This window comes from Erythranthe guttata, chromosome 12 (assembly GCF_056151865.1).
Source record: "Erythranthe guttata isolate IM_541 chromosome 12, IM_541, whole genome shotgun sequence".
NCBI lineage: Eukaryota > Viridiplantae > Streptophyta > Magnoliopsida > Lamiales > Phrymaceae > Erythranthe > Erythranthe guttata.
In genome coordinates, this window is record NC_142544.1 from 16,746,748 (window position 1) to 16,773,646 (window position 26,899).

Consider the following 26,899-nt stretch of genomic DNA (forward strand, 5'->3'; position numbering starts at 1 on the left):
GAGAAGATTCAAAAAAAAAATAAAAAAAAATCTTCTATGAACTATATAGAAAATATGTTGAGCTCTTGTTGCGTGTCGGGTTTAAGCTTCTACTTCACTTAAATGTGCAGTTTTGTTGAAGTTACAGCGGAGAGATAGGCTGGGCTGTTGTATCCCACATGGACACGATCGAAACCTTTATGCACCTCATTTGAGAAGGGTCGTGAAATTCGTCTTAAGAGAGCGACCTAATCCGGGCCTCACCTTGCCTATCTTCATATTATTATGTATATTGTTGCAGCTAATTATCAACTATGAAAAGAGAGAGCAAATAGAGTTCGAACTTCAACCCACAAATTTCGTGATCGATCGTCAAAGTGCAGCTGAAGTTCCAACAATTTAAGACGAATTTTTGATCCCATGAAGATGAGCCTTGACGATGATCAAAAATAGGCGACATTTTCAGCCCTCGATATGAAAAAAGGGAGATAATACGTTTCATTTGATATTTTGTTTTTTAGTGGACAAAAAAAAATTAATGATCTTATTGTTGTTGTAGGTGATTTTTCGTGTAATTCACGAGTTAGTACTTTGAGGCCAGTTTCGAACTTGATTCTGTCCGAATTTGAGAATGTGTAAAACACAAAAACTGCAGGACTTTGAACGAGAACTGTCCGAAACATCTTGAATCACTGAAATCGTACATTAAACGAGAACTGCCACTTGTGCGGCTTTTTTGATGAATCGACAACATTTGAGGTACCGAAAAAGTTGGAATTATCAGACCTGGTATGTTTTTATTTTACACCGACTAATTATGATAATTTTGCATGTTTATTTGTGTTGATGATTATGCCAAAATTTGATAGTTGCTACTTGATAACAATTAAGAACAAAATTAAAAGTCTTTTTTTTTTTTTGTGACTATTTCAATAACTACAACAGTAGAAAAATAAGTGAAGGTGTTGTGCATTTGCATTTGAGCTTTAACATTCTGACAACTGATAGTTTGGACTTGTATTGTATGCTGTAAATTGAAAGAATGTCAGCATCCCTAGTCAACTGTATTCAAATTGGTAATTATAATTCATAATCCTTCAGTTATAGTAACTTTTAAAGAATTTTGATTTTAAACTGCCCATATTTGTTAACAAGAAAAGAAAAATGTTTTGATGTATGATTTAATTCTCCATTGTTTCTTAAATGAAAAATTGAGTAATTGCTGAAAAAATAATTTGCGAGTTGTGTTCATATGATGATTAATGGTTTTTTTTTTTTTTTTTTCTTTTTTGAAACGTATAAGATAATCACAATTTGCTGAGATTAAATTGGGTGAGTCAAAATCATGTTGTGGTAAAATAAAGTTGAGTTAATGCAATTGAATTTATGTGGATCAAAAAAATATTATTTGTTTATGTGTTTAAATAAGGTTTAGTCGTGAGCTATATATGATTATAATAGATCACATTTTTTATTAGATTATGAAATAGTAATTTTCATAAGAAAGCTCCAGATTATAATTGCTATATATTATGGTAATTGAAATCAGTGGTCAATCCAGAATTTTTGTCAAGGTGTTCGGAATTGAATGTAAAAAAAATATAAATAACATTTAATAAAAATGGTGAACTAAAAGTTTAGGGGGGCCCACAATTTTTTTTTCTTGATAGTATACACGTAGGACAATACAAATATATAAACAAAATTAAAACTAGTAAAATTGTTTGCAAATTTTATAAGAATTTTGGCAAGATTTGGAAACAAAATGGTAAAAATACAAAATGAATGGTAGAAGTTTGCATTTTTCACTACAATCCTTGTATTTTTCTTTTTTAATTATGCAAAAAAAAATAGGAAATGATAAATATTAAATAGTGAACAGTGGTCAAACCCTGAACATGCTGATGTGCAAATTTTACTTACTACCACTTGAGCTACAATATGGGGATCACTATTTCAAATCCCAAATTTTGCTTACTTGAATACCCAAAAAATAAAAAATAAATAATTAATTGTAAATTACTTTAATACCCTTAATGAAATTAAAACCAAAAAAATATTACAAATATTATTTTTCTTTCTTAAATACCAAATAATCAAAAACTCAAAAAAACCATTTCCCTCCTCCACCTCCTTCTTCTCCCTCCCCAAAAACCCTTCTAAAAAATCTTCCTCACAACAAACCCTTCTAAAAAATCTCACAACAAACCCTTCTAAAAAATCTCAAAACTAAAGAAATTAAAACCTCACAAAACGTATAAAATTGAGTTATAAGACAATAATATGGTAGTATATATGAAAGGAGAACACATTAAGGTAAGTATCGATGTCTTTTTTGAGCTTCGAAGTCGATTTTGAAGTTTTTTTTTTTTTGAAACCCGCCGGCAATTTTCGACACATACAGGTCGATTTTTTGGTCAATTTTCGACACCAACATGTCGAAAAAAAAAAAAAAAAAAAAAAAAAACAAATTTCGACACCTACCTGTCGAAAATTCTCCAAATTTCGACAGGTATGTGTCGAAAAAATACTGTTGGTAAAAAAAAAAAAAAAAAAAAATTTTTTTTTTTACCTATAGTGTTTTTCGACACATACCTGTCGAAATTTGGAGAATTTTCGACAGGTAGGTGTCGGAATTTGTTTTTTTTTTTTTTTTTTTTTTTTCTTTTTTCGACACGTTGGTGTCGAAAATTGACCAAAAAATCGACCTGTATGTGTCGAAAATTGCCGACGGGTTTCAAAAAAAAAACTTCAAAATCGACTTCGAAGCTCAAAAAAGACATCGATACTTGCTTCTCTTTCCACATATACTACCATATTATTGTCTTATAACTCCATTTTATAATTTTTGTGAGGTTTTGATTTTTTGAATTTGGAGATGTTTTGGAGGATTTAGGAAGATGAAAAAGATAGGGTTTAATTGGGTTGTCGCGGCAGTTACGAGCACGTGCGGTGGCGTTCGGCGGCGGCGGCGGCGACGGCGGCGGTGAGGGTTGGAGAGGAGAAGAAATGGTGGAGGTTTTTTTTTTTTTTTACAACAAAGGGTTTTTTTTTTTTTTTTTGGTTTTTGAATAGGTAATTTCTAAAAAAATTTGATATAATTGATATTTTGTATGAAAGGGTGTTTTTGTACTTTTCTTTTTATTTTGGTATTAAAGTAAGAAAAAACTGATAAATATGTACTCAATTTTGGTTTTAAACTTGGTAGTATTCAAGTAAGCAAAAATTGGGATTTAAAATATTTGCCCCCTACAACATAGCTGCAGAATAATTTCACATTTAGTTTTATATATTTTAAGTAAATATGTATATATATAAATTCCAAAATCAACGTTGTGCAGCTGCATGCTCTATGAATTTTCAATTTGGAGAATAATTTTGCGTAATAATAATGTGAAATAAATAATTGATCGTTGTCAGAGTGTATTCAAGAAAGGTTGGTTTGTGCAATAAGATCATTTAAGATGATGGAGCTGCATTTTATTTCGGTGGGTGAAGTAAACAAGGGACCACTCAAAATACGAAACAAAGAACTATTCAACGGAGAGAGAGAGAGAGAGAGAGAGAGAGAGAGAGAGAGAGAGATGGTCAAAGTGTCACTGCGTTGAGAATACCTAAGCTGTTTTTTTTTTCCCTGGTTTGTTTTTTTTTTTTTAATCTGTTTACTTGATCTCCATATTAAACATTGCATCACTCAGAATTATTTATAATTTCAAAAAGAAAAAAAAAAGACAAAGAAAAGAAAATGAAATTCGGCAAAGAATTTGCAGCGCAAATGGTGCCGGAATGGCAGGAAGCTTACATGGACTACTCCTTCTTGAAAACACTACTCAAAGAGTTCCATCTCTTCAAGCAGAAAAACCGGCCGCCGCCCCCCGCCGCCCGATCCACCAGCCTCGGCCGAAGCCTCACCCTCTACAGAGCCTTCAGCGGCCTCACGGCGGCTGCATCGAGCAACAACAAGCACTTGTCCGACATAGAAAATCACGTGATTCAGGTGAACAGCGTCCGTACTGACGGCGGCGACGAGCGGTCGGAGACGATGTTTCTGATGAGCGGAGACGACGGTGGAGAGTACGAGCTGGTTTACTTCAGGAGATTGGATGAAGAGTTCAACAAAGTTGTCAAGTTCTATAAGCTGAAAGTTGATGAGGTGATGAAAGAAGCTGCTGTTCTGAATAAGCAGATGGAAGCGCTTATAGCTTTTCGGATTAAAGTTGATAATCCGAAAGGGTGGGCTAATAGTGTCGAGGAAACTTCTAAGCTTGCTTCGGATATTGAAGCTTCCACAGCTGCATTATACGCCACCACTCCTTCTGCAGCCATTAGAGCAAGCAGTAAGTACATATATATATATACTCTGTTTTAAATGAATTCTTTTGTGTTCGATGTTATCTGTTACTTTAGAAAATCAATTTTTTTTTTCAAAGGACAATTTGTTATGAAATGGAGGGATTAAATTCTTGTTTATATTTTTTGTGTAAATTTGATGAAGCTTATATATATAAATATATGTATGTATGTAATTGGTGCAGGAAGAATTCACATGGATGCAATAGACGAAGAGAACTTGATCCATCAATCGGTGAAGTCATCATCATCGGGCGATGATGATACATTCAATGATGGAATGGAAATGAAACCTGTGAATAATAATAAAAATCCGGAGATTCAAGAATATAATATGAACGATCAAACGAGGTCTAGTTCAGCTACAACGAGACCTGCGCCACTAGAGATACTTCAGCGCGTGAGGTTTAACACGACCCAAGAAACTCCTCGATCCACCATTAAAGGCTTTCTCAAACTTCCTAACCAAACAGACCTTAAGTTCAGCAAGGAGAATTTCAAGAAAGCTGAAGAACAGCTTAAGAAGGCTTTCGTCGAGTTTTATCAGAAGCTCAGGCTTCTCAAAAGCTACAGGTGTGTGTGTGTGTGTGTGTGCGGGGTTTAATTTGCAGATAGATAATAATTAATGTTATTTAGTTTCATCGAAGTTACGTTTTCTTTAGTATATTGTTTAAATTTTTTCAATGATTTTTTTTTTACAGTTTCCTCAGTACGATGGCATTTTCGAAAATCATGAAGAAATATGACAAGGTATAAATATCGGCTCAGACATATTATATATCTTCAAATCTTGCACTATTTATCAATACACTACATGCATAAATATGTAATGTTTCGTTTCCAGATTGCGTCAAGAAGTGCGTCTAAATCTTACATGAAAATGGTTGATAATTCCTACCTCGGCAGCTCTGAAGAGGTGTGATTTGCATGAAACGATTTTATTTGTTAACCGTAATGTCATATAACAATTTTATCAAAATAAATATATAATGTTTATTTGTGTTGTTAAATATATAGGTGAGCAAAGTGATGGAAAGGGTAGAGAGTACATTCATTAAGCATTTCTCGAACGCAAACCGGAGTAAAGGGATGAATATCTTAAGGCCGAAGAAGAGAAAGGAAAGTCACAAAATCACATTCTCCGCCGGTAAAAAAAAAACATATTGATTGAATAATTTGTTAACATTAAACACCTCAATTAATAATATTCATACGAAATTAATTAATGTTGCAGGATTTCTTGTTGGCTGCACAGTTTCTCTTATATTAGCCCTAATTCTTATAATACGAGCACGTCATATTCTAGAAGCGGACCATGACGATGGGAGAGTACTCTACATGGACACCATGTTTCCTCTTTACAGGTTAATTTAATTCTTGAATATTATATTTAAAAAAACCTTAATTATTATTACTGCTACTACTACGTACTACTACTACTAAATGTAAGTGAATTTGAATAATCTGTGACAGTTTGTTCGGGTTCATTGTACTACACGTGGCGATGTACGGGGCAAACATATTCTTCTGGAGGAAATACAGAGTGAATTACGCGTTTATATTCGGTTTTAAAGAAGGGACGGAATTGGGATATAGAGAAGTTTTGTTAATAGGTTTCAGTATAAGTGTTCTTGCATTAGCAGGTGTACTTGCTAATTTGGACATGGAAATGGATCCCGTTACTAAAGACTATAAAGCCCTTACGGAACTAGTTCCACTCGGATTAGTAATGGTAACGAATCGTTAATTAATATATTTTTTACTTTTAGCATCTCCACGAATATTATTCAAATTCGACAAAAACAAAATTAAATTTATTTTTTTGGCAGCTCGTGGTTGTGATTTTGCTCTGCCCTTTAAAAATTGTGCACCGTTCGAGTCGGAAGTTTCTGCTCGTCTGTCTATTTCACTGCCTCTTAGCTCCTCTCTATAAGGTAAATTAATTAAGCACATTTTATTTTTGTTGTTGATAAATTTAGGAATTTAGGAATTTTAAGAATAATATTAAATATATATAATTATCTATATATGAACTGAATGCAGGTTACACTACCAGACTTCTTCTTAGCAGACCAGCTTACAAGCCAGGTACAAATTAGTATAATCTTGCTTTACAAAATTCAGTTATTCGTAATTTATTATCGTAATTTGTTAATTTATTAATTAATAAACATTCTTGATGTATGTACTATGTCCTACTAACTCAGGTTCAAGCTTTTAGGAGTCTACAATTCTATGTATGCTATTACGGTTGGGGAGACTACAAAAGGAGGGCAAGTAATTGCAAATCGAGCGACGTTTTCAACACTTTCTCTTTCATTATAGCTGCTATACCATACTCGTGGCGCCTTCTTCAGGTAAGTCGAAATTTTCCCCCCCAAAAAAAAAAAATTAAATAAATAAACGAGTACTAATTAATGTAGCTCTATTTGTTCTTGATTTTTTTTCTTATAAATAGTGCCTAAGGAGGCTGTACGACGAAAAAGATGCGATGCAAGGGTACAACGGTCTGAAATATTTCTCGACTATAGTGGCAGTTAGTACAAGAACAGCGTACACTCTCAACAACGGAGTTGGTTGGAAAATAGTAGCATGGATAGCATCGATTATTGCGGCAGTTACGAGCACGTACTGGGATATTGTTATCGACTGGGGTTTTTTCCAGAGAAACTCTAAGAACAAATGGCTGAGAGATAAATTACTTATCTCTAACAAAAATGTCTACTATGGAGCTATTGTAAGTTTTTCAATTGAGAAAATACAAAATTATATATATGTATGTATATATATATATAATATATACAGATTTTTTTAGAGATATAATTGTTTTGATAGTGATTTTATTATTATTAATTACAGGTACTGAATGTATTACTGAGATTAGCATGGATGCAAACTGTGATGAATATTACGATTTTTTCGTTGCATAGACAGACGATGGTTGCCCTCGTGGCTTCTCTGGAGATTATTCGTCGTGGTGTATGGAATTTTTTCAGGTACTTTTATTCATTATATATATACACATATACATATTATACATGTATATATACTTATAAGTATTGTTTTTTTTTTTTTATGTATATATGCAGGCTGGAGAATGAGCATCTAAATAATGTCGGAAAATACCGTGCTTTTAAATCGGTGCCGTTACCCTTTAATTACGATGAAGATGGAGACAAAGATGAGTAGTAGAAATATTAAAGAAGGGAAAAAGGGGTCAATAAAATACTTGGATTGATTGATTGTTTATTCAGTTTTTACTAACTGTAAAATGTGAATAATCAATCACATGCATTAAACTTCTTTCTGTTAATTCATATACAAATACTTGATTGCACATTGTTTATGAATCAATTATCTTACGCCGCGGAAAAGATTCTTGAAAAGTATTATGTGGAAGATTCCAAATTTGTGATTGTTCCTCTTGCTTCCTTCTCCGTTCTTCCCTCTGTGGTTATGTTGATTCCAATTTTGCAGCTTCTCAGAAATTATGTATTATGTTATGTTTTTTGTTTTCGAGTTTAAAACATATGCTTCCTTTGAATATCCAGTACAATTGTTCGAAAGCATACTAATTTTTCGAAGACATGTACGATGTGATTTAAGGATAGGTGTTTGTAAATTGAGAACTCATTGGGACCACTAGAAAATATGAAAGGGAAGGCAAAAAACAAAGAACGATGGACGGAGGAAGGAGCACTGAAACTCGGGACCTACTACAGCTCTACTCGACGACTGAGAGAACAGCCACAAGTTTTGTGGCTGCACATCATTTTTGGCTAAGAAGACTACCTCTGGTCAAAGTCTTTCTCTTTTTTTTTCTTCTTAAATTTTTATTTTTGTATGTATAGATGATGATCTCCATTTTAAACATTGCATCACTCAGAATATAATGTTACCAAACAAAGCTTGAGGGAATTGAGAAAAATCCTCCTTTCCCTCTCAAATCCATTATTATTTATTGGTTATTGTTTAATTTAAAAAAGAAAAAAGAAAAACAAAAATGAAGTTCGGCAAAGAATTTGCGGCGCAGATGGTGCCGGAATGGCACGAAGCGTACATGGACTACGCCTTCTTGAAAACCCTCCTCAAAGACTTCCACCTCTTCAAGCAGAAAAACCGGCCGCCGCCCTCTGCCGCCCGGTCCGCCAGCCTCGGGCGAAGCCTCAGCCTCTACAGAGCCTTCAGCGGCCTCACGGCGACTTCATCGACCAACAACAAGCACTTGTCCGACATAGAAAATCATGTGATCCAGGTGAACAGCGTCCGCACGGACGGCGGGGACGAGCGGTCGGAGACGACGTTTCTGATGACCGGAGACGACGGAGAGGAGTACAAGCTGGTTTACTTCAAGAGATTGGACGATGAGTTCGATAAAGTGGTGAAGTTCTATAAGCTGAAAGTTGATGAGGTGATGAAAGAAGCTGCTGTTCTGAATAAGCAGATGGAAGCGCTTATAGCTTTTCGGATTAAAGTTGATAATCCGAAAGGGTGGGCTAATAGTGTCGAGGAAACTTCTAAGCTTGCTTCGGATATTGAAGCTTCCACAGCTGCGTTATACGCTACCACTCCTTCTGCAGCCATTAGAGCAAGCAGTAAGTACACACACACACACACACACACACACATATATATATATATGCTCTGTTTCAAATTAATCTGTCCTATTGGAGAATTCTTTTGTGCTCGACGTTATCTGTTACTTTAGAAAATCAATTTTTTTTCGAATGACAATTTCTTATGAATTGGAGGGAATAACTTCTTGTTTATATTTTTTGTGTGAATTTGATGAAACTTATATATATATATATATATACACACGTATAATTGGTGCAGGAAGAATTCACATGGATGCAGTAGACGAAGAGAATTTGATCCATCAATCGGTGAAGTCATCATCAGATGAATCATCATCGGGTGACGATGATAAATTCAATAATGGAATGGAAATGAAACCTGTGAATAATAATAATAATCCAGAGATTCAAGAATATAATATGAACGATCAAACGAGGTCTAGTTCAGCTACAACAAGACCTGCGCCGTTAGAGATACTTCAGCGCATGAGGTTTAACCCGAGCCAAGAAACTCCTCGATCCACCATTAAAAGCTTTCTCAAACTTCCTAACAAAACAGACCTTAAGTTCAGCAAGGAGAATTTCAAGAAAGCTGAAGAACAGCTCAAAAAGGCTTTCGTCGAGTTTTATCAGAAGCTCAGGCTTCTCAAAAGCTACAGGTGTGCGCTTTAATTTGCATATAGATAATAATTAATGTTATTTATTTCATCTAAGTTACGTCTAATCCTCTTTATAATACTATCTTCTTTAAAAAAATTAAATGATTTTTTTATACAGTTTTCTCAATACTATGGCATTCTCGAAAATCATGAAGAAATACGATAAGGTATATATATCTGCTCAGGCATATTATATATCTTCAAATCTTACATTATTTATCATATTCGACGACATAAATATCTAATGTTTCGTTCCAGATTGCGTCAAGAAGTGCGTCGAAACTTTACATGAAAAAGGTTGATAATTCCTACCTCGGCAGCTCTGAAGAGGTGAAATTTACATGCAACATCTTTATCAAATATATATATATATATATATATATATATATATATATATATATATATATATATATATATATATATATATATATATATATATATATATATATATATATATATAGATATATAGTGTTTATTTGTGTTGTTGAATATAGGTGAGCGAAGTGATGGAAAGGGTAGAAAGTACATTCATTAAGCATTTCTTGAACGCAAATCGGAGTAAAGGGATGAATATCTTAAGGCCGCAGAAGAGAATGGAAAGGCATCGAATAACATTCTCCGCCGGTAAAAAAAATAGATTACATTATTATATATGCTATTAATCAATATTGATTGAATAATTGGTTAACATTAAACACCTCAATAAATAATATTAATATGAGATTAATTAATTAATTTTGCAGGATTTCTTGTTGGCTGCACAGTTTCTCTTATATTAGCCCTAATTCTTATAATACGAGCACGTCGAATTCTAGAAGCGGACCATGACGAGGGGAGAGTACTCTACATGGATACCATGTTTCCTCTTTACAGGTTAATTAAGTTCTTGAATATATATTATATTTAAAAAAAAACTTAGTTATGTAAGTGAATTTGAATAATCTGTGACAGTTTGTTCGGGTTCATTGTACTACACGTGGCGATGTACGGGGCAAACATATTCTTCTGGAGGAAATACAGAGTGAATTACGCGTTTATATTCGGTTTCAAAAAAGGGACGGAATTGGGATATAGAGAAGTTCTGCTAATAGGTTTCAGTATAAGTGTTCTTGCATTAGCCGGTGTACTTGCTAATTTGGACATGGAAATGGATCCCGTCACTAAAGACTATAAAGCCCTTACGGAGCTAGTTCCACTCGGATTAGTAATTGTAAGAACTCAACGAATATTACTAAATCTCGATATTTAATATATATTATATATTTATATTTAGCATCTCCAAGAATATTACTCAAATTCGACTTTTTGTTTTTAATTATTTTTTTGGCAGCTCGCGGTTGTGATTTTGCTCTGCCCTTTAAAAATTGTGCACAGTTCGAGTCGGAAGTTTCTGCTCGTCTGTCTATTTCATTGCCTCTTAGCTCCTCTCTATACGGTAAATTAATTAAAAAATAAATAAAATGTTATTGATAAGTTTAGGAATTTTAGGAATAATATAAATATATATAATTATCTACATATGAACTGAATGCAGGTTACACTACCTGACTTCTTCTTAGCAGACCAAGCTTACAAGCCAGGTATAAATTAATATGATCTTGCTATACATAATTCAGTTATTCTTAAATTATTATTGTAAAAATTTGCAAAAATAAATAAATGTGCTATAATTAATTAATAAACATTCTTGATGTATGTACTACTAACTCAGGTTCAAGCTTTTAGGAGTCTACAATTCTATATATGCTATTACGGTTGGGGAGACTACAAAACGAGGCAAAGTAATTGCAAAACGAGCGACGTTTTCAACACTTTCTCTTTTATTATAGCTGCGGTACCATACTTGTGGCGCCTTCTTCAGGTTAGTCGAAATATTCCCAACAAATAAAAAATAAAAAATATGAGTACTAATGTAGGCTATATATGTTCTTCATTTATTTTCCTTATACATAGTGCCTAAGGAGGCTGTACGACGAAAAAGATGTCATGCAAGGGTACAACGGTCTGAAATATTTCTCGACTATAGTGGCAGTTAGTACGAGAACAGCGTACACTCTCAACAACGGAATTGGTTGGGAAATAGTTGCATGGATAGCATCGATTATTGCTGCACTTACGAGCACGTATTGGGATATTGTTATCGACTGGGGTTTTTTCCAGAGAAACTCTAAGAACAAATGGCTCAGAGATAAATTACTTATCTCCAACAAAAATGTCTACTATGGAGCTATTGTAAGCTTTTTAATTAAGAAAATATATAATTATATTTATATAGAGAGTTTTCGAGAGATTTAATAGTTATTGTTATTATCAACAGGTACTGAATGTGTTACTGAGATTAGCATGGATGCAGACTGCGATGAAATTTACGATTTTTTCGTTGCACAGACAGACGATGGTTGCCCTCGTGGCTTCTCTGGAGATTATTCGTCGAGGTGTATGGAATTTTTTCAGGTACTTTTATTCATTATATATGTATGATATTAGTAGTTGTGAATTATGATAATTCCATTTTGTTAGAATTTGTTGTATTCAAATGTTATGTGTAATAACTGGTTTGAGTTTTCTTGATATGTATATATATATACAGGCTGGAGAACGAGCATCTAAACAATGTCGGAAATTACCGCGCTTTTAAGTCAGTGCCGCTACCGTTCAACTATTATGAAGATGGAGACAAAGATGAGTAGTAGAAAATATCGATGGAGAGACCAATAAAGAGGTTCGGGGGGGGGGGGGGGGGGGGGGGGGAATATTTAATGGAGGTTTCTAGTATTATTTTCTAATTATATTACGAACGCAAGCGAGTCTTTATGTAACTCTATACCCAGCCTAAGGGGTAGAAACGAAATTTCCAATAAATCAATTGTCAAGAAAGTTTGTGTAATTTCCCAAACTCGAAGAGATCTAGCTGCTGTTACAGTACATAGAAGGTAGGCGTAATTCACCTTAATATAAATTCGATAACAACTACGAACAACATAAAAGTCGAAGATCATGTATTAGGACAGAGCACATGTTGTACGAAGGGGATACAAGTATTAAATAGTCATGAACACATGGTCAATGAAAACGAATCGGATTCTACACATCCAGAGATAGAAACATAGAACATATGCAGACAAAGTAAACAAGAATTTCGGATATGTGGTGAGAAAAATACCATCTTCTTTTCATAATTGGCATGCTCAAAGTTCAACTTTGTAGACTCTTCTTCGGTTCTTGTTTTACGAAGACCCTTGACTAAGTCAAGGAAGCAAATTCCAAAAATGTATATTTAAGTATATACTATAAAATTTGGTCTTTCTCTAGGTAAACCTTCGTTATTGGTTAACTCCTACAACGGGGTTTAGGAGTAATCTAAAGTCTTTCACAAGTGCTTCTATGTAGTAGTTGACTAGTTGTTTAGCGTATCGTATTTCCAAGTTGTACAAGTTGAAAGAGCATCAACTTCAAGAACCAAATAACCCTATTCTGAATCGGGAAGCTCTCTTTAGAAAGCATAAGAATTTTCTTGCTGACATGGATTTTCGGGGGTGGCTGAAACATGTAACAGCCTTCAAAAAGTGTGCTTATAAGAAATTACGTCGAGAATGGGATTCTAATAAACGATCGACCCAAGGAAGAAGCATAATGAAAGACATAGTTTCACAGTTTCCCCCAAGATAAAATTGATTTCACAAGTTAATAATCAGCAATATGCATTGAAAGAATCTCCTTCCAATATTCAATACAATTATTCGAAAAGCATACTAATTTCCGGTCCGAAACTCTCGAATTCATTGGATTAACCAAAGTGAAAAAAATATCCTAAACCCTCACATTCCCATTCAACAAGAATAACAATATAACCAAAACAAAACAAAAAAAGAAGGCTCAATCTTGAGAATCATACCGAAATCAAGGCTGTTTCATTTGATCAGAGCTGACCGAAGCTTCCTCGATTTCCTTCTTCGTGGATTCTTCTTCTCCGTCTTTCAACGCTTGTTTCTCTTCCTCCAATTGCTTGGCGGCCTCCTCCTCGGCCGCCTTCTCCGCCTGCAGAAGGGGAGCGTAGTAATCGGAATGAGCCTCCATACATTTTTTAAGGGCTGCAGTTGCCTGAAAACACTTCTCGACGATATCGTCTTGCTTCTTCTCCGCTTCCTCCACACAATTCTCCCAATCTGTAAACGTGTCTTTGCATCCACCCCCTTTCATGAACAAGCAAAATCCACATTCTCCCTCCTCCTCTTCTTCTTCTACTTCTTCTTCTCCTCCGCCTTTGATCGATTCTTCCAGGGTTTCCTGAATTGGCGATTCGGATTCGGATTTGGATTCTTCGGCAGACTTTGTATCTGTTGGTGGATCTCGATTTGGGGTTTCTGATTCTTCGTTTGTGTGGTGCTGAGTGGGTTCGGGTGGATGCGGTTGCGGGGAATCTGGAGGAGACATGGTGGGGCTTGCGGCGGAGGTGGCGGTGGCGGCGGAGGTGGCGTTGGGGGAGGAGCTGGAGTTTGGTTGTGAAGGCGTGGAGAAAATGTCTCCCATGGCTGCTGGAGTTAAAACCCCTCTTCTTAAACCCCTTTTTTTTCTTCTGAGAATATTTTAATCTCCTTTATTCGCTTTTCTACGTTTTTCTTTTTCTATTCAAAAAATGAAATGCTATTTACGATCACAAAATTGCTATTTGCGGTTTATACAAAAATCCCCCAAAACTTTTAAAAATATCCAAAAATCCCCCAAAACTTCAAATAGCAAAAAAAAAAAAAATCGAAATCAAGCTTGAAGAAGGGTTGGGCTTCGATTTTTTGATGTAATTTCGACTTTTTTATGTGTAATATGTATTGGGTAGGTCGATTACGGAACCAATTTCATGTTAAAAAGTCCTATAAATCGATTTGTAGGGCTGTTTTTTTTCGCAAAAAAATGTTCGAACGCTCAAGATGGGCGCCCAAGGCGTGTCCGGGCGTTCGTACACGCCTTGGGCGCCCATCTTGGGCGTTCAATTAAAAAAAAAAAAATTTGCACTGGACACCCAACTCGGGCGCCCAAATGCTGCTTGCACGCCCAACTTGGGCGTGCACTGCATGAATGGGCGCCCAAGTTGGGCTTTTACGGGTTTTGGGGGGGTTTTTGGATTTTTTTGAGAAGTTTTGGGGTTTTAGAGAGATAAAGTATTTTTTTGAGGGGTTTTGTTATAAACTACAAATAGCAATTTTCAAACCGCAAATAGCAATTCCTTCAAAAATTAATTACTGTGTAAATATGTTGACATAATCCCCTGAAGTAAGGTCTATTTAGGGGTGAGTTTGGTAGGGCAACCGTACCAAACCCCTCGAATCACTACCAATACCGAAATTTCGGTATTATGAAATCCATTACCAATACCCTACCAAAAACTTCGGTATACCGATTTCGGTATACCAAAAGTTCGGTACGGTAGGGTGTGGTAATGGTAATTACCAATTTATATTATCTATTATTTAAGTCAAATTGAATATCATTTTTTGCAAGCAATTCAAGGTATACATGTTTAAAATGTACAAAACTAATTTTTAAAATATAAGTGTCCTAAATATATGTTCTAAATTTACATAATGTAAAATATTTCTTAAATAAAATTATAACATAAAAACTTTTAACATCAATTATATATAATAAATTGAATTATTAAAATAAAATTTTATTTATTAATAATATTTCGGTACGGTAGGGCATTACCATTTTAATAATGTTAAGTGCCGTTGCCCTACCAAAATATTTCGGTAGGGTACGGTAGGGTACGGTAATAATTCGGTAGAGATTTTTCGGTAGAGAATCGGTACGGTACGGTAGGGCATCGGGTTGGTAGGGCAATTTGGTAAAAAAAACCCACCCCTAGGTCTATTTATAAAAAAAATTGCCCCTGATTTTCCAATAATTACATCCATCCCCTTGAAATTTGTAACTGTCTTACATTAATACCCTTTTGTGGTGTGAATGTAAAAAAATTACAAATTGCAGGAGTTTGGATGTAATATCTCAAACAAAAGGGGGTTTTGTAATTACATTTTACCTCAGGTGATTGTAATTTACCCAATTTTATATAATTTCAACTTTAATAATTATTATTATAATTTCTCTTAGTCGCAGTGAATCACTTGTCATCTATGTAAAACGAATACTTCAACTTCTTAATGTCTCCGCGTTTAGGAAATGTTTCGTGTCTGAAATTCGAAGACACATATCGAACACCTTATGGGTCATTTTACAACTACTTTGTAATTTCTAAAAAATTATAAACATGTCTGAGTAGCAAAATTTCAAAAAAAATTATTGTTTCCCAAATTATTCACTTAATTTAATGCAATTGCAAATTGATAGTAAAACTTGTTTTGAATATGTTTGTATAAAAATATATAAAAGGAATTTATATATAAAAAAAGAACTTATATATGTTTATATAAACTATTTAAAAATATACCCCTATACCTTTATTATTTATACGTTTTCCCCCAAATTCCCCTATCCCATTTTCGGAACATGCCGTTTCCCCGTATCCGTTTCCCCCTTTCACCATATCGCCGTTTCCGTGCTACATAGCTTGTCATTGCTTAGACAAAAAACCAACAGTCCCTAAAAGATTTTGGCTACAGGTGGAAATTTCAAGGATGAAAAATAGCATTTTCGAAAATTAAATTCAATTATTTCGGAAATTACTCAGAAAATTTAAAAAAGAAGACTGAATTCCATAAAATTGGAAACAAAATTCTCCATATTATTTTCAGGAAGAATATGCAGTGATGACTTAATCATCCTTATCGATGACATCATCATCATCATCGTCATCATCTTCATTATCGTAGTAAGTAAAAGGAAGCGGCATCGACTTGAACGCTCGGTACTTGCCAACATTGTTCAAGTGTTCATTCTCCAACCTAATAAACAAATCATCAAGTTTAATTTTACAAGTACACAAACCAATCCTACTTTTCATTTTGAAGTAATTAAATAAGATAGATTACCTGAAGAAGTTCCATAAGCCACGCCGAAGGATTTCGAGGCATGAAAAGATTGTTGCTATTGTCTTTCCTTGTAATGAATGTACATCGAATGTCAAGACGACTTGTAGCCAAGCGAATCTCAGAACAACATCCAAAACCTGCAGTAAAATCCGAAATAGTTGGTGACGAAGGACGATCAAGTAACATGGTATAGAGTGAACTTGATGTTGTTACCATAGCTGCAAAGTAGACGTTTTTGTGGGAGACGAGAAGTTTATCTCTCAGAAACGGGTTTTTCGACTTTCTTTGAAGAAGTCCCCAGTCAACAAAAATATCCCAGTATGTATTTGCTATAGTAGCAATAACTGAGCTTACCAAAGCTAATACTTTCCATAATGTTCCCTTTCTCAGTTCATAAGCTGTTCTAATGACAACAGCAACAACTGTACCGAAATATCTCAAACCGTTGTATGCATGAGCGATATCTCTTTCTTCCAACAACCGACGAACACACTTCAACGATTGATGAATTATGTCTCAGTATTACTTCAGAAACATTATAAAAATAAATAAATAAAAAATTGTGTACCTGGAGAAAGCGAAACCAATATGGTATAACCGCAACAACAAAATAAAAGACATTATAGACATCATGACTGTTGCAATTGCTCAACCTTCGAGAAAACTTTCCCCCGCCGTAGAAGCAAATGTAGTACTCAAAGCTCCTTATTGCCTGTACCTGCAAATCAAACAGAGAACATGTTACTTAACAATGATATGAAGTACGAAGATGTACCAAAATGACAATAAGCAGAACACAAAAAAACCTGGCTAGTAAATTGGTCTGCCAAGAAAAAGTCAGGCAGTGTAACCTACAGGAAAATGGATTACCAAATCAAATTTGAGCAATGCTATCGAGACATAAACAATATCCATGTTAAGCTTACCTTATAAAGAGGAGCACAAACACAACGAAGGCCGCACTTTATAAGGAAGAAACGACTCGAACGATAGATTATATTAAAGGGGCAAAATGTAATAGCAACAAGAACCTACATGAAAAAAGAAAAAAAAAACATAGTTAGGAAAAACGTGGAGTAATGACAGATCAAATGATTGGTGCTACTATTTTTTTATATTTTTCTTCATATCTTACAATGATCAAGCCTAAAGGGAGAAGTTCAACATAAGTTTCATAATGTTGACTTTTCGAGTCCATCTTTACGTGCAAGTGTACTAGGAAAGTGGCAAGGGCAGCCACTGCAAGACAATTGCTGAGGAGAAAAATATCTCGGTAGCCTAACTCGGTCCCCTGTTTGAATCCAAATATGAACGGGTAGTTGATTTTGTAACGCCTCCAAAAATATATGTTTGCAGCATACACAAGCATGTGAAGAACTATATATGTATAGAAGCTGCAAGAAGTTTACATTTAATTTCAGTACGATACTAGAAATAGTTTAAATTTAATTCCAGCATCATTATAGAGTAGACAAAAACAGTACAGTTTTCTTACCTATACAGTGGGAAGATAGTATACATGTATGAAGTCGCCCCCTTTTTATGCATCAATTTCCGATCTTCAATAAGTAGAATAACAGCAACTAGTAGAGAGATCGAACAACCAGAAAAGAAACCTGGTAGCACAAATCCGTTAGAAGTTACATATCAGTTGACATTTTTGGAAGCGTAATATTCAGCTTTCAGCTACAAATGGAATTTATCTACGATAAAAGTGTGATGTAATTTGTCACGTCACTTACCCGATAAGAATGTTACACGGTGCTTTTCTATCTTCTGTTTTGGCCTCAGCAATTTCATGCCTTCCCGACGGTTAGAATTCAAAAAGTTCTTGATGAAGACCGCCTCTACCCTTTCCATGAGACTGATGACCTGTGATCACCCGAAGAAAATTTTAAAGTCTCATCAAAGATTGTATATGTGTATATGGTGTGTATATAGTCTCATTAGTCTCAAAATTATATTAAAACACACACACACACACACACACACACAAACTTTTGCATGTATATTACTGGAGGGTGTGGTTGGAAAAACAGACAAACTTTCTACTATATGGGAAACAAACATGCTTATCTAATAAGCTATTCGCGAGTAGAAACATTAAAATACTGTATTCTACCACCATATCATTCCATCGTACCTTCTTAAAATTAAAGAATAGCAAAAAGCGGAAGTACCTCATCCGAGCTTCCAAGATAAGAGTTATCCACAATTTTCATGTATAAGCTCGCAACTCTCCTTGATGTTATCTGCGTTCAAGCTATAAGTAAATAAAACATTTAAAGATACTCAGACCACTATGAACATAGTAAAAGCATTAAAATCAACGGCTATCATACCTTTTCATATTTCTTCAGGATCTTCAGAAAGGCAGAGAGATTCATGAAGCTGTTTGTACATTCAACTTGTGATATTTACTAAAAGAAGCAGGACATTTTGTGGAAATCAAGACTGTGTTTGCACGTTGTCATCTACCTGAAACTTTTTAAATGGCTAAGCTTTTGATAGAACTCGACAAATGCAACCTTCAACTTTTCTTCAACTTCTTTCAGTTCTTCTTTGTTGTAACTCAAACCGTTTCCTCTGGAGTCTTTGAGAACTCCTTTAATCGTTGAAATTGGACTGTCGAATGTCTTTGAAATTTTTATACGATCAAGGATGTCTAAATGAGAACTGTTTTGTTCATCGATATTCTCTTCATTTGTTACGGTATGTAAAGAATTTTCAGTGGGAGGATTATTGCCTTTAGCGACACTATCAGAGTGCTGAACTTGACAGCTCGAGTCCACTTCTGTGTCAAACCAGAACAAATCTATGAATACATTATTAAGTTACTGAACTTAAAAAATGAACAAATTATTGGTGACTTCAACCAATGAAACATGATTGAACCTCAATCGTATACCGTCATTTTACACCTTTTTTTTTTTTTTCTGTCACCACCGATTATATTATCAAATTGGTCGGAAAAATGCTCAAAATGCTGAGAGATTACCGACAGTGTCTGATCTGACAGGAGATTTAGTCTTCGACGGGGCCAAACAGCTTTGGTTTGTGACCTTGATTCTTAATGCAACCAAAGCCTCCAATTGTCTTTTGAGCAAAGCGGCTTCCTTCATCACTTCTTCTACCTTGTCCTTATAAAAATCATTGGTCTTGTTGAGCTCGTTATCAAGTTTTTCGAAAAATATTCTCTCGTTCTCTTCGCTTTCTCCTTCTTCAGGGGACAAGAGCAACTTGGTGTTGTATAACTTTCTGGAGTTCTCTTGTTGCACGGTGTGAACAGATATTACTGGATTCTCAATATCCACTTGATTCTTGAGATTGTCGTCATGTCGAGTTAAAGCAGAAAATTCCCTGAACAGTGATAACCTCTTCGGGGAATCACCGACTGTATTTGGCTTGTTTCGTATGAAATTTCGAATCTCTTGTAATATTCTTTTCAGTCCGTTGTAGTCAACATAGGCCTCTGTCCACTCAGGTACCTTATGTTTCTTAAGATTTTTTCCAAACTTCATTTTTGCCTTCCTATTTAACAACTACGTTCGAGTCTGTCTTTATACTTCCCCTGCCTCCGGTGGAACTGCTCATGCCACAAAAAAATAAATGTAAATTAATACAGAGATTCTTTATATTTAGGGTATTAACGTTGCAATAATAATCTGCAGGAAATAGGAATTTAGGCAGTATAAACGAGATACGTCTCTTCAATTTCGAAACATGTACATATAATCCAATCAAGTTCCTGAGAACATGAGTGTTTAGTCAAAACATTTAGACACCTAAATATGGACATGTCATTCATCTGCAGGTAAATGATCACAAACTGCATTGACAAAATTTTACATCAGGTATAAATAGTTGACCTCAAAACTTCCAAAATATCGACTAAATATTTTCTAAAATTTCAGTTTGTACGTCATCATTCAGACTGTCGGAAATCTAATAGCGACGACAATTCGAGTTCATATAGTTATCTTAGACTAACAAATTATAAAAAAAAAAATTAAAAAATTGTTCCAGTTAAGTCCACTTTCAGTCAAATCAGGGAAAGATTCAAGCCTTCAACCAATGTTTCAGGAGCCATATTAACCAAATCATTAAAAAAAAAAAAAAAAAAAAACTCATACTACTATCAGTACTGTAGCTGCATGCAACTGGCACTGCAAATTTTGCAATCCACAATCACACACACACACCAAATCAGAAAGAAATTCAATAAATCGCTCAACTAAAACAATAATCATCACTAGCTATAGCTAAAACACATTAGCAATCAATCATCACTGTAACTCGGAAAACAGGGAAAATAATTATAAAAAAAAAAAAAAAGAAAAAAAAGCATTAACCGATTCGTATTCAAACAAACAATCATCACAAATCTCTACAATATAATAGAAGAGCGACTTTGAACATCACAAGACGAACCACAAGAGAGAGAGAGAGAGAGAGAGAGAGAAGATTGAAATTTGAATTACCTTTAAAAGTTGATTGGGGGAAATGGCAGCGGATATACTTTTGGGAGATGATAAATGGTTTTATGTGAAAACAAATCTGCACAAGTACTGACTGTTGCTGCTAATTTGCTACTCCCCAGAAAAACAAACCGCTTTTTCCGTGAGGTGAAGAAAAGGATTGCCTGCAGGAGAGACTACCCAAAGTGTCGACACGTGGACGAATAACAGAGCTTCATGATATTTAATGGCGCGGTTTGCCGAAAGTGCATGGCTTGCTTAAGGTGGGTGAGAGAGCAGGGGATAAATACTTGTGTGATGACTCGGATTTTAGATTTAGTAGGGCACCTTGCGTCCCACCGTGTATTGACACGCTATCGTACAGTCGTCACACTCAGTCTGTATTTTATTATTTATTTGACGGCGTCTCTTTTATAATGGCAAATTACTTACCGTCAAATTACGAAATTTAGCTTCCTTTTATGTAATAATTACAATCATTCATCAACTATGTATTATCTTACGAAAATATTTCTTTAGAGATAAATTTAGGGATGTTAAATAGATAAAACCGAACAAAAATTACGGTAAGCCAATATTTCATACTGTTTACCGAACTGAATATGATTTGACTCGGTAAATAATATAATTACATAAATTTTATGTAAAAATATTTAAAATGAAAGGTGACTATAATTACCCAAACAATAGGGGTTTTTTGTAATTTGTCCATACATCAAGGGTGGCCGTAGTTTGCCCTCTTTACAATGGTTCCTTCGACCCTACACCTGGTGAAAAACAGTGGGTGGGTCTTCTGCTGCCACGTGTTCTTTTTTTTTTTTTTTTTTTTCTAAAACCCCTAAAGGTAAACCCTAGCGCGGAATCTATTATAAAATACAAAAAAAGACACGTGGCAGCAGAAGACCCACACGGTATTTTTAACTGGGTGTAGGGTCGAACAAATCCTTTACAATTAACGGAAAGTAAATGTAATTTTATTGTTAAACAAAATCAATTTCTAAGAGTAAATTTGACACCATAAAAGTGGACTTGTAATATAATATATAATTGACGGGTGATTGTAATTATCTAAACATAAGAGTGTTTTTTGGTAATTTGACCTTACCTGTTTTAGAATTTATCCATCAATTTTCAACTCATTTCAGAAGTACACTATTAAATTTCAATCAAATTTCCGCCAATCATAAAAATATCGCTGCCATATTTTGTAAAAATATTCAATTTCAGAATTTCACTATAAAATATTAATTTGCTAAGGTTACATTTGGACTAAAAGATTTGGATTTCATGAGAGGAATAGAACTAAGAATTTCAAACGACTCTGAATGCAAAATTAATTATTACCTTAAGCATTATTCAACAGCAAAAACTGAACCTAAGTAACAACTTTAAACATGTCTAGTTTATAGAGATAGAACCCGCAGGTAAGGCATTATGTCTCGCAATTGACCCAAAGAAAGAAAAAAAAACCGGCAATTTTTAAACAAGAATACGCTGAATCATGTAGCAAAAAGATTTCGACACTCAGGAGCACAGTAATAAATTCTAACTGTTGTTCTCTTCAGGATTTTGCTTGATCCCACTGCAGCAGAAGAAGTGTGGCAGCTTCACCCGACCACAAGCCCTGCCAAGATACAACCGATTGTAATAAATTTGCCAAGATTTAGAAGTTATAGATAGAAGATAACGGCCAGTCGTGATTTACGGCCCACTGTAGGATCTAGATTCTTTTATTTAAAACCCCATCAACAACAAATTTTTATACGTCATTCATAAAGGGGATAAGGCTTTTGCCGAGTCATTTCTTAAGTTGCATGCTCTATTTAACTTGAATATGCTTTAAAATACGTAGGCATAAAATATAAATTCAGAAACACAAATATAGTGTTGTTTAAATATTTTCTTGTCACGAATTCAAAACATAGTCGATAAACTTCGGAACAAAATGAAATTGCAAAAAACAACTTACTTGCAGCGGACGATTACCGGGATAGGTTTCAAAGCCTTTGGTCCGTTTCTAATACCTCTCTTGTGTGGAGTAGTCTGCAAGAAGAAGCATTTCAACTTTGAGTACCAAATATTGTAGCATTCAACAATTGACATGGCACTGAGCAAATGACTGTTAACACAAAAAACGAGTCCAAAAAATATATGGCCGTATGGGGGTGTCGGATGAACCATTGACATAGTTTGATAGGAGATGAAAGTACAAAAGAAAGAAGGGATTTAGATAAATATGGTTTCTAAATCAAGTGCACGAAGACATTCCCTTTTGTGAAGTCTCGGAAATCGGAATAGATCAGAAAGGAGTCAAATGAACACAGATTAAAGACTACGTAAGATAGTAAGTTAACACAAGGGAAGAAGACAACAACAGATTTTTCAAGCACTGCACTGCTCTTGATAGTTTTGGGTTCCACTATGGCACGATTACGACATTACGATATTCTAGTTTTGCAAAGATAATATATGTCCAAAGCTCACATATTAAAAAGGAAGAAATCATGGAAAGAACAGGAAACATAAATTCTATATAGGACTCGTTCCACACCATTTACAATATGAATTACGAAACCAAAGTCATTGGATCAAGTCACGTAATGCTTGAACAACGCTATCTGTAAACTTTTAGCTAAAACAAGGTTTAAGGAACTCATAGATCTTGCATCGGTGTAAATATCCGGAACATTATATTCCACAGCCAAAGACACATTTTAACCTGTAGCAAGATCCACTATTATAAACGAAGAATGACCTGGCTACAAACAAACTCCACCATTTCCAGCTACATTTACTTGGAGCAAAAGAATCCATAACTCATATTGACATTATACTATAGTTCTAATTATTGATTTTCTCGTCTAAAATTCCAACAGTCGGCGAGAGAAGAAACAACATATGCTAAAGAAGCAACAGTCGCATACAACGAAAAACAGTCAGATTTAGTACTAAACTAGACATTGGTGAAACAAAAATCACCAATAGCTAATAAAATCGAAAACGCAAAGGTCACGGATTCATTAAATCAAGCGGCAATTTAACCCCATAAACGAAAATATTTCCTAAACCCTAAACCCTAACGAAGAGAATGAAGGCAGAATTAAATCGTCGGAAAATATCAGACGGCGGTAACACCAGAGAAAACTAAAATCTTCAAATATATTTCAAAGCTTAAACATTCAGCCAAAAATAATAAATGCAAGCGGAATTCACCTTCCTCTTGGGAACAGCCATGAGTTCCATGGCTCCACCAAAATATGGTAAATTCGGAAATTCGACTCTCGTGTTTTTGTCGTCATGATTTTCCGGCAAAGCCAACGGTGGCGAGGTGGTGTTGATCCGGTGGGTGATTGCAGTATCTAGCGGCGCTGGTTGGGCCAATGCGTGGGCAAAACGCCGGATGCCACCTAGGGCGTACTCCGCTTTCCTATCGGCGCTTCTTAGCATCGAGAGCCGCAAAGCCATATCGATTCGGCGCACGTTAAGTGCGTAAAATTAGTCGTCGGCGATTAGCAGAGGGAGAGGGAGGAGGAAGGGTAGAGTACGCGAGTGAGTGCGGTACAGAGTGAAACGACGGCGTTCCAAGTGTGAAGAGGAAAAGAGCAATATCGAAAATGAATTTGATTTTTTTTTTTAATATAAATTTTATTTTTAAGGTTGAAAATTATTTAGGGTAAATTACACCTACATCCCTGATGTATGCTAAAATAAATTTAAGGTCTCTGTGGTATTGGTAATTGCAGCCACACCCCTGAAATAATTATCGAAGCCAAGATATCATGTCCCGGAGACCGATATGCACTATATTTGTTTCCTGCGGGGCCGTTAATGCTACCATAGACGAAAATTTATAAATCTTATATAAAATAAAAAGGATTTAAGAAATGTTAGGAGAGTCATGTCACACCCTCTATCTCTATGTTGTGTCCACCAATGCATGAAACTAATAGTCCGTTACAAACGGAATAACTTATCCAATTCATTATTCCGTTAGGATTTCTAACAATGTTTCAGGCGTGACTGTAATTACCGATACTACAAGAACCTTAATTTTAGTATATCTCAGAGGTGTAGGTGCAATTTACCTATAAATTTATATCCAAATCAATGAAAGTCAAAAAATTTATACGCATTTTTCACCCATAATCAACATTTTCAATAAATCATTAAAGTAAGGTAGATAAAATCGGGAAATTAGATGTTACAACTGATTATTTACATTTGTTGAATTTGAACAACCGATAGATCTACATATGATCACACACACACATATGTATGTGTGTGTGTTTAGTGGGTAATTATTTAATTAGAACTACGGTTCAAATCCACCTCATATAATCAGGCATAGCATCTAACCACCCGAAAAAAACCCTCAAGTTGATGAGTAGGGCAAATTGCTTTTGTTTAAAAATATTAAAAGACAAAACAAACACTGAGACAGAATAATTTGTTGCACGTAAAATGCTAGTCCCACTGCATAATCCCATATATTTAATTAAATAAATAAATAAAAACACACAAAAATCCCTGTCCATTTATTCCATTACGAAATCGTGCAAACCACAACAGCAATTCCAGTTTGTCTCAGGCAGGGGTACATATAATAATTTTCTTGAAGATACATTGTCTGAAACAGAATCCATTAATGAAAAACAAAAACAAAAACAAAAAATGGAAACCAGAGAAGAAAAAACATATGATCATTTTCCAGACGAAACATTGCTCGAAATTCTTGTCAAACTCCCCGTCAAATCGATCTTCCGATTCAAATGTGTCTCCAAGAATTGGTTCTCTCTGATTTCCGAACCTTCGTTTTTCCCTCGTTACATAAACTCGCGGTCTAGTTACAACGATTCGCCTCCCTTTGCGCTCGTTTTCCAGTGTAGTAACACCGCCAGAGCACATTTCTTCATTTCCACCGAGAAAAATACGTTAAAAAATCTCACTTCACTGCACGATCAAATTCCGCCCTTGAAAATCGAATCAACGAACAACGACTTGATTCTGTATCGATCAGAGAATTCTCATCAACCCGTGTATTTTTTAGCCAACCCTTTCACAAAGCAATTTATATCGCTTCCAATGCATAGCAAGAGAAGAAGTTCTGGCCCCACGGGATTGATTTCCAATGTCGAAGATGGAATCACAAGTTACAATGTCGTACGAGTAATAATTAAATCCTCTCTAAATCTCGAGATATTTTCTTCCGAGAAAGGAGAGTGGATGAATTCTAAGGCGGTGATAAATAATTGCACGTCTAAAGTGGAATTCGATGCAAGACCGTGCGTTGTATTTAGAGAGGTTCTTCATTGGATTTGCAATAAAATGACAGCCCTTTTGGCATATGATCCTTGCAGCAAAAATTACGGTTTTTGCCGGTTCATAAGCGTGCCAAACGGGGCCTACCATATGAACGGAAAGAACGCGGTTTTGGGGGTCTCGGGTGGAAAATTGTGCTATTTTGAAATGAGTGGAATCTCTGTTCAAGATTATAAATTGCCTGCATGGAAATTGTGGGTGATGAAAGACTACGAGAGAGGGGAATGGAGTTTGGATCGGGAGTCGGGAGAGAGAAAGATCGATTCGTTTGGGGTTTTGTGTAATTTGCTTTCGAGTTATAGTCCTCTCTTTCCGGTGGCGTTTCATCCGTGGAATAGCAACGTAGTGTACTTTTGGTACGAGGGTTATATCTTGAATTTTAGTATTAAGACAGGGTGGTTTGACGAAGATGTGTTTTCGACGTTTTGTACGCTTTCGACGTGGGAAATCTTTCCTCTGTTAATTCCTCTATGTTCAAGTAAGATATAATTCATGAGCCGCAAAAGGATTTTTCCAATTTTATCCTTATACAAATTGGTATAGTAGGCAAA

General features: G+C 35.1%; 6 protein-coding genes across 7 annotated transcripts; 3 read left to right on the forward strand and 3 right to left on the reverse strand.

Moving 5' to 3' along the window:
- Positions 1-3,324: 3,324 nt before the first annotated feature.
- Positions 3,325-7,703, forward strand: LOC105967527 (phosphate transporter PHO1 homolog 3). 2 transcript variants are annotated; one of them, XM_088827021.1, is made up of 13 exons: positions 3,325-4,316; positions 4,515-4,902; positions 5,031-5,079; positions 5,174-5,245; positions 5,347-5,476; positions 5,564-5,693; positions 5,803-6,061; positions 6,159-6,263; positions 6,373-6,417; positions 6,537-6,686; positions 6,788-7,066; positions 7,189-7,325; positions 7,419-7,703. In XM_088827021.1, exons 1-13 carry the CDS (start codon positions 3,725-3,727, stop codon positions 7,516-7,518), a joined length of 2,436 nt encoding a protein of 811 aa, XP_088683147.1. In that variant the 5' UTR covers positions 3,325-3,724; the 3' UTR covers positions 7,519-7,703. The 2 variants fall into 2 exon arrangements, with proteins under 2 accessions (XP_088683147.1, XP_088683148.1); XM_088827022.1 differs by lacking the exon at positions 6,537-6,686 and having other exon boundaries at positions 3,586-4,316.
- A 498-nt stretch (positions 7,704-8,201) lies between these two features.
- LOC148766623 (phosphate transporter PHO1 homolog 3-like) lies at positions 8,202-12,449 on the forward strand. Its single transcript, XM_088827024.1, has 13 exons — positions 8,202-8,924; positions 9,166-9,565; positions 9,684-9,732; positions 9,824-9,895; positions 10,060-10,189; positions 10,309-10,438; positions 10,517-10,775; positions 10,896-11,000; positions 11,100-11,131; positions 11,264-11,426; positions 11,519-11,797; positions 11,883-12,019; positions 12,156-12,449. Exons 1-13 carry the CDS (start codon positions 8,333-8,335, stop codon positions 12,253-12,255), a joined length of 2,448 nt encoding a protein of 815 aa, XP_088683150.1. The 5' UTR covers positions 8,202-8,332; the 3' UTR covers positions 12,256-12,449.
- Positions 12,450-13,224: 775 nt separating this feature from the next.
- On the reverse strand, positions 13,225-14,183 carry LOC105967711 (uncharacterized). The gene has a single exon (XM_012992331.2). The coding sequence runs from the start codon at positions 14,093-14,095 to the stop codon at positions 13,466-13,468; it is 630 nt and encodes a 209-aa protein (XP_012847785.2). The 5' UTR covers positions 14,096-14,183; the 3' UTR covers positions 13,225-13,465.
- A 2,006-nt stretch (positions 14,184-16,189) lies between these two features.
- Positions 16,190-21,431, reverse strand: LOC105967707 (phosphate transporter PHO1 homolog 10). Its single transcript, XM_012992326.2, has 14 exons — positions 21,033-21,431; positions 19,550-20,137; positions 19,030-19,345; positions 18,894-18,942; positions 18,732-18,803; positions 18,294-18,423; positions 18,047-18,167; positions 17,687-17,945; positions 17,478-17,582; positions 17,358-17,402; positions 17,120-17,269; positions 16,765-17,043; positions 16,552-16,688; positions 16,190-16,464 (listed from the first exon to the last, which is right to left on the reverse strand). The coding sequence occupies exons 2-14, from the start codon at positions 20,070-20,072 to the stop codon at positions 16,335-16,337; spliced, it is 2,316 nt and encodes a 771-aa protein (XP_012847780.2). The 5' UTR covers positions 20,073-20,137; positions 21,033-21,431; the 3' UTR covers positions 16,190-16,334.
- Positions 21,432-22,338: 907 nt separating this feature from the next.
- LOC105967702 (uncharacterized) lies at positions 22,339-24,651 on the reverse strand. The gene is made up of 3 exons (XM_012992323.2): positions 24,243-24,651; positions 22,999-23,072; positions 22,339-22,653 (listed from the first exon to the last, which is right to left on the reverse strand). The coding sequence occupies exons 1-3, from the start codon at positions 24,492-24,494 to the stop codon at positions 22,575-22,577; spliced, it is 405 nt and encodes a 134-aa protein (XP_012847777.1). The 5' UTR covers positions 24,495-24,651; the 3' UTR covers positions 22,339-22,574.
- Positions 24,652-25,662: 1,011 nt separating this feature from the next.
- On the forward strand, positions 25,663-26,837 carry LOC105967425 (putative F-box protein At3g23950). Its single transcript, XM_012992019.2, has one exon. The coding sequence runs from the start codon at positions 25,701-25,703 to the stop codon at positions 26,835-26,837; it is 1,137 nt and encodes a 378-aa protein (XP_012847473.2). The 5' UTR covers positions 25,663-25,700.
- The last annotated feature ends 62 nt before the right edge of the window (positions 26,838-26,899 follow it).

Excerpts from the sequence above, each read along its gene's own strand:
- LOC105967707 (XM_012992326.2), bottom strand. The coding sequence starts at position 20,072 with ATGAAGTTTGGAAAAAATCTTAAGAAACATAAGGTACCTGAGTGGACA. Across the intron at positions 17,583-17,686 it reads TCCCTTTAGGCTTGATCATT|GTTCTTGTTGCTATTACATT; the intron begins GTAAGATATGAA and ends TTTTTCATGTAG. Across the intron at positions 17,044-17,119 it reads ATTGGTTTCGCTTTCTCCAG|TGTGTTCGTCGGTTGTTGGA; the intron begins GTACACAATTTT and ends CAATCGTTGAAG.
- LOC105967711 (XM_012992331.2), bottom strand. The coding sequence starts at position 14,095 with ATGGGAGACATTTTCTCCACGCCTTCACAACCAAACTCCAGCTCCTCC.
- LOC105967527 (XM_088827021.1), top strand. The coding sequence starts at position 3,725 with ATGAAATTCGGCAAAGAATTTGCAGCGCAAATGGTGCCGGAATGGCAG. Across the intron at positions 6,687-6,787 it reads ACTCGTGGCGCCTTCTTCAG|TGCCTAAGGAGGCTGTACGA; the intron begins GTAAGTCGAAAT and ends TCTTATAAATAG. Across the intron at positions 7,067-7,188 it reads ATGTCTACTATGGAGCTATT|GTACTGAATGTATTACTGAG; the intron begins GTAAGTTTTTCA and ends TATTAATTACAG.
- LOC105967702 (XM_012992323.2), bottom strand. The coding sequence starts at position 24,494 with ATGGCTTTGCGGCTCTCGATGCTAAGAAGCGCCGATAGGAAAGCGGAG. Across the intron at positions 23,073-24,242 it reads TGGCTGTTCCCAAGAGGAAG|ACTACTCCACACAAGAGAGG; the intron begins GTGAATTCCGCT and ends TTCTTCTTGCAG. Across the intron at positions 22,654-22,998 it reads CCGGTAATCGTCCGCTGCAA|GGCTTGTGGTCGGGTGAAGC; the intron begins GTAAGTTGTTTT and ends GTATCTTGGCAG.
- LOC148766623 (XM_088827024.1), top strand. The coding sequence starts at position 8,333 with ATGAAGTTCGGCAAAGAATTTGCGGCGCAGATGGTGCCGGAATGGCAC. Across the intron at positions 11,132-11,263 it reads GACTTCTTCTTAGCAGACCA|ACTACTAACTCAGGTTCAAG; the intron begins AGCTTACAAGCC and ends CTTGATGTATGT. Across the intron at positions 12,020-12,155 it reads GGTGTATGGAATTTTTTCAG|GCTGGAGAACGAGCATCTAA; the intron begins GTACTTTTATTC and ends ATATATATACAG.
- LOC105967425 (XM_012992019.2), top strand. The coding sequence starts at position 25,701 with ATGGAAACCAGAGAAGAAAAAACATATGATCATTTTCCAGACGAAACA.